The sequence below is a fragment of the Megascapheus bottae genome, chromosome 11, assembly GCF_031878675.1.
Source record: "Megascapheus bottae isolate mThoBot1 chromosome 11, mThoBot2.hap1, whole genome shotgun sequence".
Classification (NCBI taxonomy): domain Eukaryota; kingdom Metazoa; phylum Chordata; class Mammalia; order Rodentia; family Geomyidae; genus Megascapheus; species Megascapheus bottae.
Window position 1 is genome coordinate 42701274 of NC_143519.1, and position 13664 is coordinate 42714937.

Sequence of the window (13664 nt, forward strand, 5' to 3'; positions counted from 1 at the left end):
TACTCTTTATAATTGTACTTCATCAATCTGTATTTAAGTGGTGAAGCATTGCTGACAGCGGAGAGGCCTGTTAAATTGGGCTCTGTTTTACCAACCTAGCCTTAGCATTAGCACTGGCAGTAAGAAGGTTTTCCACTTATTTCGCCCCCCTGCTTCTTAGCTTTTCTAGAAAGTATGATTGCAAAAAGGATCTTCCTTTCTCTTTCCTTTTGCTCTCATACTTCCCAGTCTCCAAATTTCCTTTGTTCCTCTTGCTGCCACTTCCAGCTGCTTACAGCCCTGATTCGTGTGGCCTGAAGCACAGCACTGTCTCTCCAATGAGGAAGAGAGCTGGCTCTCATCTACTTCCGACAGTTTAAAAATCTGCATTCCTTGGCTTCAGACCAGGAGCCTGTGCTTTTTGAGAAACAGCTCTCCTGAGTTTCTGCTCCAGAGCCCACTTGTCAAGAACCTGACTTTCAGGCCTGAAAGCGGGGTGCTTTTCAGCTCCCTTCTAGAATTGCAGGCTTATTGATTTGTAAAAACTAAAGTATGAAACAAGGGAAGTCCCTCATACTCGCAGGGCACTGTGAGTTCTGAGAGCAGCAGTACTGATTACTAGGGAGATTTTTTTTTTTTTCTGGTGGAATTTGAAGTACAGTGGAATAAAATGATAGCTATCAGGCAGTATAAGGGAGAGAGGAGATCCAATGGGCGTTCTTACTCTGGCAATCCTTCCCTTCTTGCTTTGGGAATTCTGGAACACTTTAAAGTGCCATCTTTTAGCTCTCAAGAGCTTCCATAACAATAGTAATGGGCCCTGTTTTGAAGTGATGACTTGGTAGCCTTCAGAGATTTCAGGGATTTGCCAGCGTCACTGTAGATGCTGGCATGGCTCAACCTCTCTTTGCTCTATGGAATATAGTTGACTTTGTTTCTAGCAGCTGCCAACTGTCGGTTTAAATGCTTGAAATTACTGAGTGTTTTCTGTGCTGCTGGGTGGGGATTTTAAGCTAAATATAATGCCTCATCTTGTTAGAGCTAAATAAGACTTTAAAAGCAATAAAGCCTCATGAAATCAGAATTATAGGGCCCATCAGAAAATTCCAAATTAGATAACATGTATTTAAAAAGATCATGTACATCTTTACTGGAACTGTAAGACTGTGCCAACCAAGATACATCGAGTAGATAAGTTTATTCTATAATTAACATGTTACTCCTGTGCTAGCAAGTACTCCTTACAAATAGTTCAAAGGGAAGAAACATACTTTCCTTGACCTGCTTATGATTCTCTTATTTAAAAAAAACAGTGGATATTGTAAATACCAATTGTTGCCAGACCTTTTCACAACTAGAATGTAAATTACTGAGTTCCCAGTGAAAGTGTTCTCATCTTATTTCCTCATACCCTCTATTCCATTGCTTTTGATAATGCTGTGATTTTTGTCCATGAGGAGCAAGTCATTTGGGGAATATGCAGCCATTTGATCCTCTTGCTTGCTGAGATGTCTTCTTTTCTTTATTTAGAACTAGTAGACCTTCCCTTGGTAAAGTTTGACTTCTCCTGCAACAAAGTGCTGGTGATTCCCATCTGTTTTAGAGAGATGAAGCAGCTTCAAGTGTTACTGCTAGAGAACAATCCCCTGCAGTCTCCTCCAGCACAGGTAGGGGGCACATCAGAGCCACTGTCCCGAGGAAGTACGTCTAGTGGCTGACACCGTAGCAGCTCCGCAGAGCCTGGGTGGTGTGGTGGTGGTTGTTTATCTTCTTATTTGTGTGTTCGTGTCTGTCAATTCTGCACAGTGGAAGGTTTCATGGTGGTATTTCCATACATACATAGAATCGACTTCTGTCACATTTACTTCCCTTTGTCCTTCTCCCCACCCCCTTCCCTTCTGCAGGTTCCCCCACAATGGTCCTTCTCCTGCTCCATTTAAATTCTTCCTAGGAGAGACAGCTTACAATGTTTATTCTCCAAAGTCTGGCATATTTTGCTTAATTTGATAATCTCTTGTCCCATCCATTTCCCTATAACAAAATAATTCTATTCTTAATGTTGAATAATCCCTCCCTCCCACTCTCCCTCCTTCCCTCCCTCCCTCTAATCCCTCCCTTTTCCCCCTCCTTTCTGTTTTGCCCTACCTCCTTCCCTCCCTTAGTTCCTTCCTCTCCTCTTCCTCCTTCCTTCTCCCTTCCTCCCTCTCACCCCTCCCCCTCTCTCTTTGGCTAGTACTAGTGATTTGAAATCAAGGCTCTGATTATTTTGGAGATGGAGTTGTCCAGACTTTTCTATCCAAATTAGCTTCTAACCAAGATCCTTCAGATCTTAGTCTCAGGAGTAGCTGAGATTTCAGTCATGAGCCAATGGTACCGTGCTCTAAATTATTTTTTTTCTTACCTTTTCATTGCTGTCTTATGAGCTTAAAAATAATTGTGATTGATTTGAAATATGATGTGAAAATCAATGTTAATAAATTTTTTAATAAAAAATACATATATATAAAATAATCACTTCAGGTAATTATTTCTCTCTTCCTGAAGTGTGTGACCATTTAGAAACTTCTCAGCTCATTTCCAAACAGCAATACCCACAAGTTTTACTAAAGTATACAGACTGTTTTACCTTCCATTAATAACCACCACTCCTATCAACTCCTATAATAGGAAATCCTTATAGAGTGAAGGACATAAATCACATCAAGGGACACAGACACTGTGATATAAGGAATTATATCTTTCTTGGAATTAACCTTTCTGGAGTATCTATTTCTCAGAACATTCTCCAAGCTACCATGTGACCCATTAACTCAATAATCTGGCCAACACAGGGTCTACTGGTAAAATCTGTGTTGTGATCTGGAGTTATATGACATTTTACTGTTATGAGGAAGCCATGTTTATTTGTATCGTATAAACTTGAAAATAAACTTCTTGAAAATAAAATTTATAATCAAGTAAAAAAATAATTGTGATTGGATCACTACTTGCTAATAGGCTGTTACCATTCCAGTTATTTGACTCTTGTACATTAGCTATTTATACTTAAATAGGCTTCTGTTACAAATTTATGGCTTAATTACTTGAGTGTAATTTTCTGTTCAAAGAATTTGGTGGAAACAATTCTCAAAATTTCTGTATATTCTGGAGAGATCAAGTTCAATGTGAAAATTAGAACAGATCATTGGGTATCTTGAACTTTACATTTTTGTCATTGAAAATATATTACTGATTTCTCCATAGATTTGCACAAAGGGCAAAGTACACATATTTAAGTATCTGAGCATACAAGCATGCCAGATAAAGACAACTGACTCACTTTATCTCCAGGCAATGGAGAGACCACACTCACACCAGCACATAGAAGACGGGTGAGTAAATGCCTTTCTGTAGTCAGAGCCCTGGTCCCAGGTGGTCAGAGCCCATCTGCTCTGGCAACTTAGCTTTAAAACTTTGCTTCAAGTATCTACCTCAAGTTTAGGAGACTGTTGGAATAATAAGAATGGATGCTAGTGAGAAATGTTTGTATCTCTCAAATTCCATTTGCCCTTTCCTTATCAGTCAACAATATTTCTTGTGTGTTGGCAGATAATTATTTAAAAACAACCACTATTTTTTTTACTTGTCAGTTAAACAGCTATATCAAAAAATTATCTTGAACCATGATTAAATTTTAAATTAGTAATTCCTCTTGTTAATTTGAATAACTATACCAAACTTGAAAATTTTACTAGCTATTACTTTTCAGTATGCCTGGAGAACATTTGAGTGTGTATGTGCCAGGGCTGGGCTTGAACTCAGGGCCTGGGCTCTGTCTTTTAGCTTTTTTACTTAAGGTTAGCACTCTACCACTGGAGCCTTCGTTTCACTTCTGTGTGTTTTGATGTTTAATTGGAGATAAGAACTCATGAACTTGCCTGCTTAGGCCTGACTTCATGCTGTGACCCTCAGATCTCAGCCTCCGAGGAGCTAGGATTACAGGCGTGAGCCATTGGTACCCAGTCTAAGGTCTTATTTTCAGTACTACTCTGTTGCTCTGTAATAATAAAAAATGGTATTCAGAAAAGTTATTTAAAAATAAAGATTGCTAGACCTCGATTTGAACTTCATAGTTTAAATTTTTGTGTGTAATGAATTCAATACTGATGACATCTATTCCAGCAAGAAGGATTCGGATTCCGGAGTGGGAAGTGACAATGGAGACAAGCGATTATCTGCCACTGAGGTAAAGTCCATGTCAGGTCTTTTACCTCAAGAGCTCAAAAGTAAACTTCTTGTCTTCTCCCTTTTCTACTCCACATTATCTGGAATATTCCCTTCCCTTCCCTTCCCTTCCCTTCCCTTCCCTTCCCTTCCCTTCCCTTCCCTTCCCTTCCCTTCCCTTCCCTTCCCTTCCCTTCCCTTCCCTTCCCTTCCCTTCCCTTCCCTTCCCTTCCCTTCCCTTCCCTTCCCTTCCCTTCCCTTCCCTTCCCTTCCCTTCCCTTCCCTTCCCTTCCCTTCCCTTCCCTTCCCTTCCCTTCCCTTCCCTTCCCTTCCCTTCCCTTCCCTTCCCTTCCCTTCCCTTCCCTTCCCTTCCCTTCCCTTCCCTTCCCTTCCCTTCCCTTCCCTTCCCTTCCCTTCCCTTCCCTTCCCTTCCCTTCCCTTCCCTTCCCTTCCCTTCCCTTCCCTTCCCTTCCCTTCCCTTCCCTTCCCTTCCCTTCCCTTCCCTTCCCTTCCCTTCCCTTCCCTTCCCTTCCCTTCCCTTCCCTTCCCTTCCCTTCCCTTCCCTTCCCTTCCCTTCCCTTCCCTTCCCTTCCCTTCCCTTCCCTTCCCTTCCCTTCCCTTCCCTTCCCTTCCCTTCCCTTCCCTTCCCTTCCCTTCCCTTCCCTTCCCTTCCCTTCCCTTCCCTTCCCTTCCCTTCCCTTCCCTTCCCTTCCCTTCCCTTCCCTTCCCTTCCCTTCCCTTCCCTTCCCTTCCCTTCCCTTCCCTTCCCTTCCCTTCCCTTCCCTTCCCTTCCCTTCCCTTCCCTTCCCTTCCCTTCCCTTCCCTTCCCTTCCCTTCCCTTCCCTTCCCTTCCCTTCCCTTCCCTTCCCTTCCCTTCCCTTCCCTTCCCTTCCCTTCCCTTCCCTTCCCTTCCCTTCCCTTCCCTTCCCTTCCCTTCCCTTCCCTTCCCTTCCCTTCCCTTCCCTTCCCTTCCCTTCCCTTCCCTTCCCTTCCCTTCCCTTCCCTTCCCTTCCCTTCCCTTCCCTTCCCTTCCCTTCCCTTCCCTTCCCTTCCCTTCCCTTCCCTTCCCTTCCCTTCCCTTCCCTTCCCTTCCCTTCCCTTCCCTTCCCTTCCCTTCCCTTCCCTTCCCTTCCCTTCCCTTCCCTTCCCTTCCTTCATGTGAATTGAACCCAGGACATCTCACATGCTAAGCAAATACTCTACCTCTGGAAATACGATCTGATCCTATTTGTTTTAGCGTCTTTTTTAGATAGGCTCCTGTGCTTTGGCCAGCCTTGGACCTCAATCCCCTTCTCTCTCGTTATCTCCCAAGTAGCTATAGAATTACAGGTGTGAGCTGAATCCAGCTGCAATATTTATAAATGCTTAATAAGTTACAGAATGACTAAGTGTAGGCCAAGTATACATTAAAAACTTGTATTTTTATACTTGTTTATAAGTAATGATAACATGGAAGCACAAATGTTAAGGAATCCTGTGTACATTGCATTTTAGCAGATTACTGGCCTGAAATATTTTTTATCTAGTATTAGTTCTTATAATGTATTGGAAAACCAGTATCAGTTTTCTTAAAACCGATTTGGTTCTCTTCATATAATTAGATCAAAGTTTGATAATATGTAAGTTAAGAGGACTCAGACTAGAGCTTTCTATTGTGCTAAATCACTCTTTCTTAATATATTTGTCTCACATTTAGTCTGTTAAGTCATTATAAATCATTTGGTCAGGCTTGCTTACCCAGTGAACTGAAAGGATTAGATAGTCTTCCCTTTCTGAAGCAATTTGATGAATTTTTGAGGCTGCTGAATTTTAATTCATCTGTGGGCTGGGGCTGGGGGGAGCCCATCTCTGTTTCTCCTTAGTTATTTGAATTACATCTAGCTAAGCTATTTGATTAAATACTGTATATTAAAAAGTTAGATTCCTTAGCATTTTTCTAATACAGAAAGTTGTAAAAAGAAAAAGAATCAGTTGGAGAAAAGAGGAAGCCAGTGTCAATAAAGAAAATGACCCTACATGAAGCGTCAATAAAGAAAATGACCCTACATGAAGCCACATTAATGGTTTATTGTACCCTGGTGGGGGTGGGGAAACGAAACACAGCTAGCTAAGATGTATTTTATTTCAACCCCTTTGACTTTATTAAAACTCATAACATCCCTCAAATGGGCCATTGTTGAGGAAACTACTCACACTAAGCTCATTTTCTATTAAATTCAAACAGGCCCCTTTATCTCTCATCTAAGACTAATTAAGTTCATTAATAAAACGTTACACAAAGCACTTCATTATCCTTCCCTTCTTATTTAGTGTAATTAGGATGCTAGTATCATTTTGAAAGGATTTATTCTTTCCTGTTTAATTAAATACATATTTTTGGAGCTGTGCTAAATTTTAAAGGTGGAATGTAGCTAAAAAGGAAAGATATAGAAATAATTACATTCAGCAGAATAAAATGCACGAATCTTCTCTTTGGCTCTTTTTTTAAAAAATTTTGCGTCCATGATGATCTTTTTTTTCCTAAGAATGTTTATCAGAAATCAATTTTTTTTAAAAAAATTATAAGGGTTTTGTGTAGTGTTTTATTTTTACTTTGGTAAACATGTTACAATCTTGGGCCACTCCCCATTTGCATCTAACTGTAGGATTCAGGGATCACACTTATATCCTTTTCTTTGGCTATTGCCATAGTCTAGTTGATTTAACATTTGTCATGAAGAAATTAAAAACATGTTTCTCAAGATAATTAAGTAAGAACATATAGGGTCGACAATGAATGTTTGTTCAGTGAATGAAATGCGCATTTGCTTTCAGCCATTTTTGGACACCTATGCCTGTGTCCAAAAATTAAGCCAGGACAAACTGAAGAACTTAGCCTCAAAAGTTTAGGAGCAAGCCATACTCACACGAAGTGTGCTCTGTGGAGGTCTTGCTGCCTGACTCAGATGGCTTGTCACTGAACAACAACATAGAAATGGAGACAAAGGAAGTAAATGAGACTTCCTGTTTTGCTTGTGCCAGAATCATGCATGTGCTCAGGAAATGTCATTAGCTAGAATGGGTGGGCAAACCATCTTGAGGATGAATCCCCTTTACTACTTAGAAACTTGGTTTTGAAAATTGTATAGAATGCCTGTTCCTTAGGTAACTACTACAGTTGTTGAGCACTTTTAAAGAATATTTATCAGAGAAACCAAAGCTTAATGCCCCATACAATATAAATTCTAAAGAAGGAGTTACTGTCATCAACATAGACTCAGTTGCTTTTTGTGGTTTATCATGTGATACCTTTATGTAGTCTTTGGACAGTTAGCTTTCTTGTCAGGTCTCAGAGCACATTATTGGTAAAATTATTGGTTAGATTTAAGGCTCCTAGGATAGTATTTACAATTATTCCTTCGTTATGTCAGATACTACACAGTCCTTTTTAGTGTCCTGCCTATGGCTCTTGGTTTAGAAAAAGGTAGATGTGTGATGAGATTTCAATTCAAAATACGCACACAAAGACACGCATACAAAAAAGAGCTAGCTGTGTGAAATTTTGCAGAGCACGCTCCTACCACCAACTTCCAATTCAGGGAACAGCTTTATCAGGGTGCCTGAAAGCCACAGCCATGTGCCATCTCCCAAGAACAAAGGTTCTCCTCATTTCTAATCTCTGGGATCACTTTTGCTGTTTTGGAAGGTTACAAGTAGAATTATCCTTTGTATCTGGCATCTCTGACTCAGAATGATGTTTGTGAAAAATCACAGGATATTGTTTTATTACACAATGTTCTCTTTGTCTCTGTTGATAAAATTTATCCTTTATCCCTGGTTTCTTTTAAGCCTTCTGATGAAGACACAGTTAGCCTCAATGTGCCGATGTCCAATATCCTGGAAGAAGAACAGATGGTTAAGGAGGATACATGCCATCATCTTACCCCCGCTAAAGGTCTGAGTGGAAAGTGCAGGGGGCGTGCTTTTCAGTGTCAGGTGCTAGGTTTCAGAGGACATTAAAACATGGCGGTGATAATAGCATCTGTTGATCGCACATTTGACCTGAACCAGGCATTACATTCATCTGGGAAGGTGATCCCCTTTCTAGTTCAGAACTCTGAATGATATTCTATCTACCTCTGTCTTATAGGAGAAACCAAGGCTTAAGGACTTGAAGTAATCTTCTAGTAGCCCCACAAGCCCAGTACTACTTGTCTAGCAGTAGTAGAACTGCTCACTGAAGATTCATACCACGAACCTTTAAATCCATTTTTAAAGGACATATAGAGATGGTGGACATATTAGACAAAATGATTCTAGTTGATGTCACACACACCATTCTCAAATCTCAGTGACTTAATATAAATTGTGAAGTGGGAGTTAATGACTGTTAGTTTAACCATTGACTCAAAGATCCAAGACTATTTGTGATGGCACCACCTTGAACTCAGGAATTCTAATGTTTCCATGTCCATGATGTTAAGTCAGAGGAGGAAGAAAATGCCTACTGCTTGTAGTGGGCATTTGTGAGTTGAGCCTAAAAGTATTCATGACTTGGAAGATGAATTTATTTCCATGACTGTATCTGAGGATGTATGAGGGTGGCAAAGCCATTTCAAACTTGTGCTCAGCAATCTAAGTGAGATGATTAGATTAGGTGACCTCGAGATTCCTTTATACCTTCTGAATCGTTGTGGTCTATAGTCTATCATGCTATCAGGTCACATTGTGGCAGTATTTGGATGGCTGCTATCTGCACAAAGACTTTATTAGCCTTCCTTTCCTCCTCTCTCTCCCCTCTCTTTCTCCCTCCTTCCCTCGCTCCCTGCCTGCCTGCCTGCTTCCTTGCCTCTCTTCCTTTTATCTTCTTTCCTCTCTCCCTCTTTTCTCTTTCTTTCTTCCATTTAAAGGTACTGGAGTTTGTATTCAAGGGCTCACACTTGGCTAGGTAGGCACTCTATCTCTGAGTCATGCCTCTGGCCCTGGTTGTGCAAGAGCTTGCTAGATTCAATATGACCCTTACAATGATGAGAGCAGTGTTTAAAATAACTCCCGACTGTAGGGTTTTGTTTTTACTTCTCAGACTCAGGTCGTTACATTTAACATGTGAGATTAGCATCAAACAATGTGACTATGATAGGAAACATATGTTATCCAAAAAAAAAACCCTAGAAATGCATATTTATGGAGAGATAGAAGGACCTCTGTATTTGTTCATACAATCTGTGATATTATGCAGTAGTAGGGGTCCTGTTTTAGATAGGAATTTTAAGTGAAAGAATTGTATCAACTGTTACCAGTAAACTTTCCTTCCTCATCTTGATGTGGATATCCTGCTAGCTTGAGTGTGTAAAGATGGCCCTGTGGTTCACTTTGGTCTTTAGATAGTCAGGAAAATTCCCATGGTGTTCCTTTGGCCTTTTCCTTTGTGTCCCGGAGCAGGATCCAGTTGGGTGTGCTCTACCTAAGCCTGCTCTTGCTTCTGTGTGGCCTCTCTGTTAGTGTTGGGATTTGGGGCTCTTATTGACTCCACCCTGTGCTTCCTTAAGATTATATGCTGCCTACGGATAGGAGTCATACTTGACTGAATTTGTAAACCCTTAAAATGGATAGAATAATACCTTCCAGGTAGTAGCTGCCCAGTAAATATTTGTTGAATAGAGAATTTGAAATAATCTGTCACTTATTTCTGAAGGCACAAAAGCCCTCAATGTTTTTCCTCTATTCTTTAAAAATAGTAAGAGAAAATTTTTTAGATTTTTTATTGTAATGTATAGAGGGGTTGCAGTTACATTCACCAAATAGTAGTTGCATTACTTCTCATACACTGATACCCCTTCTCATGTTTTTTCCCCACTTCCCTCTCCCCATCCCCTTCCAATCATCTTGTTTTCCCCCCTTCCCTTTCCTATTTCAAATAATCAAGCGTATGTACAATATACCAGGTAACAAAGGGCAACAAAAGAGAAGAGAAATAACAGTACACTAAGAACAACAATCACACAAGATAAAGCTAGTAAGAGAAAATTTTATTTCTCTCATGCAGAATTAAGCTCTGAAGACACTTTAACTTTTTAAGCTCAATTGCTTTTACTTTCTTTCCTCCTCCTCCTCCTTTTCCTCTTTCTCCACCCCTTTTTACTTTATTTAATTTTATCTTCCTGTAGAGAGGAAAAAAGGCCGGTTTTCCAGGTCATCCCATAACAGGTAAAGGTAAAGATGGAAGCAGCTAGCATATTGTAGGGTCGCCAGCATTCTTGTGTGCTTCTGTTCGTGCAATCATGCTTTTGTCCTGTCTCCTGTCTTTCCTCACAGGGGAGTTTCCTCAGGAGTTTCAGCCAGAGCCTTCCCTTTTGGGTGACAGCAACAACTCAGGACAAGAAAGAGACCAGTTCGGGGATGAAGCGGACGTTCTGCATTCAGGATTTATGAACTATGTTAAGGCAAGGTTTTGAGGATCAATGTAATATTCTTTGTAGTCATTTTTTTCTGTATGGTACCATAGAATTGAATTGTTCAATGTTTGTCACTTTAAAAGTCCAATTTCCTGTGTCCTTCAGGATTTCCTCTCAAAGATGAACCTGTTTTCTGACTTTAGGAACTGTTCCCCCAGCCATATTTCTGGTTTTGCCTGCTTTTAAATCTTTTTTTTTTAAATTCACAAATTGCTCAGCTTCCTACTGTTCGCTGTGCTGTGTAAGTTAGCAATCTTGCCAATCAGGAAAAGCTGAAATAATAACACATTTTTCTTCTCCGTGTGTTCTAGGGTGGCCTAAGGGTACAGATCTGTCTCTTTTCCAAAATGCTTAGGACTTGAGTTGTTTCAGATTTTGGAATATTTACATAGACTTTACAAGATGACCATCCCTAATCCAAAAGTCTAAAATTCAAAATATTGCAATTTCAGAAACTCAGAAAGATTCTGTGGTTCCATATCTTTGAGATTTAGGAGCATATGGAACTGCAGATTGTCACATTGTAATTTCAGAACAAGGAAACTCATCCTGTAATGAGAAAGGGCTAATCAGTGCAACCTATTTTATATACTTGAAAAACAAAACAGGCTACTTTTCATTTTAAAAGCACAAACTGGGAAGAAAATACCCAAGTCTATAGCTGAAATCAGAGCAGAGAGTTAGGATGTGTTGTCTTAGTCCTGTCTGGGTACATGCAATAGCATTGTGTGTGTTGACTTTACTGTTCATTACAAGTCTAACTGATATAGAAGAAAACATTTTTCCTTTGGGTCAGAAGAAAATAATGTGGAAAGCCCACAGTGATATTGCCATCTTAGTAGTGATTCCTACTGCAATGTCATTTTAGAGAAAGTTGGGGAGAGGCAGGGAGAATTTGTGAAAGAAGTCTAATTTTGTACCCATAAAACCATTTGATGCAACGTGGGGTTATTTTTTTCTGATAAGTACCAATGAGAAGTGTAGTTGAACTTCAGAGTTCTGCTGCTGGCTCATAGATTGCTGTGGTCTCTGGCTAGGATATTATTGTTTTTGTCTTTAATTTCCTGAGTTTTCATTGTAGTAAAATAGGCATAACATGGAATTTATTATAGCACCCTTTTAAAATTTTGAGCCAAGATTTCACTATGTAGTCCTGCTTGCCCTTGAACTCATATATCCATCTTGCCACAACCTCTCCACTACCGAGATTACAGGTATGTCCCCACCATGCCTGCCTTACTTGAGCCTTTTTGTGTGTCTGTGTTCCATTGCTCAGGCACGAACTCTGGGACTTGTGCTCTCATCTAGCTTTATGAATCGTGACTGGGACTCTATCACTTGAGCCACACCTCCAGTTCTGGCTTTCCACTGATGAATTGGAGATAAGAGTCTCTGGATTTGTCTTCCCTGGCTAGCTTCAATTAGTAATTCTCAAATCTCAGCTTCATGAGTAGCAAGGATTACAGACATGAGCCAACACACCAGCTATCTTAGTCATTTTTAAAGTGCACAGTGAAATACATGCTAGGTATTGTTATGTGACTGATCCACTGGGCTTTTCTAATACTGCAAAGCAGAGGCTCTGTACCCACTGAGCACACCAGTCCCCACTCTCTGTTTTCCTACCTCCCAGACAGCCACTGCTTTTCTTTTTGTCTTAATGAATTTGACTATGTAACATTCTTTGTGACTGGCTTATCTCACCAAAATCTCTGCAGGGTCATCCATAATGTAGAGCCTGTGTGAGAATAATATTCCGTCTGATATGCACACCACATTTTGTATATGCACTCGTCCAACAATGGATGCTTGGCTTGCCTTTTGACTCTTGAGTTGTATTTCCAATGGGGGGGAAGTCTGCAGCAGGTTTTAACTCTTTATTGGAAATACAGTGACATTTGGGAAACCTGTGTATTCTGTCCACAGGACAGGACAGAAGTATGTGAAGAGTTGTTACGGATAGAAGAGGATGTACACTGGCAGACGGAGGGAATGTGAGTGCTGGGATCCCAGGATGTGGGCCATCATTTCTGGAACATTCTCTTTTCAAGTATATTGGCAGCCATGTCCTGTCAGAGTTGTGACTCATTTTCCTTGGAGCAAGTTGATATTCTTACCCAGTGTTCTCTGATGATGTTTGTTGCAGTATTGGGCCAGGAAGTGTGCCGTAGACTGTATCATGCTGCTATAATGGAATACCACAGGCTGGGGATTTTATAAACAGTAGACGTTTATTTATTTAGCTTGCCTTTCCAGAGACCAGGCTGCCCAAGCTCAAGGGGCTATATTTAATGAAGGCCTTCTTTATTTTTTCATTTTTAAAAATTGTTATTATAAAGGTAATGTTCAGAGGGCTTCCTAAGTCAGGTAAATACTACATTTCTTTTTGGACAATATCACTCTTTCCCCTCATTTTCCTTCTTATCCCCACCTACAAGTTGTGTGGTTCCTTTTCAACATAGTGTCTAGTGAGCACCACTGTTGCATTTGTTCATCCTTTCAGGGTCTTCTTGTGTAAATAGCAGAAGTCTTCACAAGGCAAAAGAGCGAGGAGGGGGGGGTGGGGAGGAGAGGAGGAGAGAAAGGAGTGAGCTGAGTGAGCTTCCCTAAATAAGGAACCCCATCTTGTGATAATGCAGATGGCTGTTCTTTTTGCTGTAAATATTTATTAGGTACAAGGATATAAATGTTCATCTTACACTGTGAACCATTCCATAGGAATTGAGTTTGGAACCTGTGTTACAGAGCAGGTGTTTGGTTTTCAGAATTTCATTTTCCCATGATCTGAGAAGTAGAACTAAACCTTCTGTCATGCCTTATATGGCTTTTTCCTCTTAGTGAGAATTAATCCCATTGTTAACATTTTCCCCTGTGTTCAGAATTTAATTTGTTCTGGATTAAGATCAGCGAACTGTGTTCAAAGTTCAAATCAGTCCTGCAAGAAGAATACTGGAAAGTATTCTATTCATTGAATAGATTTCCTTTTATTAGAGAGGAATGGCTTCAACTCAGGGCCTACCTACTGTTTCCTTAGCTTTTTTGCTAAGG

The 13664-nt window shown here is 40.4% G+C and overlaps 1 protein-coding gene across 2 annotated transcripts in view; it reads left to right on the top strand.

Moving 5' to 3' along the window:
* Positions 1 to 13664, top strand: part of Lrch1 (leucine rich repeats and calponin homology domain containing 1) — a 160739-nt gene that overhangs the window by 105165 nt on the left and 41910 nt on the right. The window contains exons 5-10 of one of the 2 annotated variants that reach the window (XM_090342130.1): positions 1510 to 1646; positions 3223 to 3350; positions 4141 to 4204; positions 8011 to 8116; positions 10477 to 10604; positions 12543 to 12610. In XM_090342130.1, the coding sequence (XP_090198256.1) occupies positions 1510 to 1646; positions 3223 to 3350; positions 4141 to 4204; positions 8011 to 8116; positions 10477 to 10604; positions 12543 to 12610 (631 nt within the window). Of the gene's footprint in view, positions 1 to 1509; positions 1647 to 3222; positions 3351 to 4140; positions 4205 to 8010; positions 8117 to 10476; positions 10610 to 12542; positions 12611 to 13664 lie in introns of both variants that reach the window. The other variant, XM_090342131.1, reaches the window with a different exon arrangement.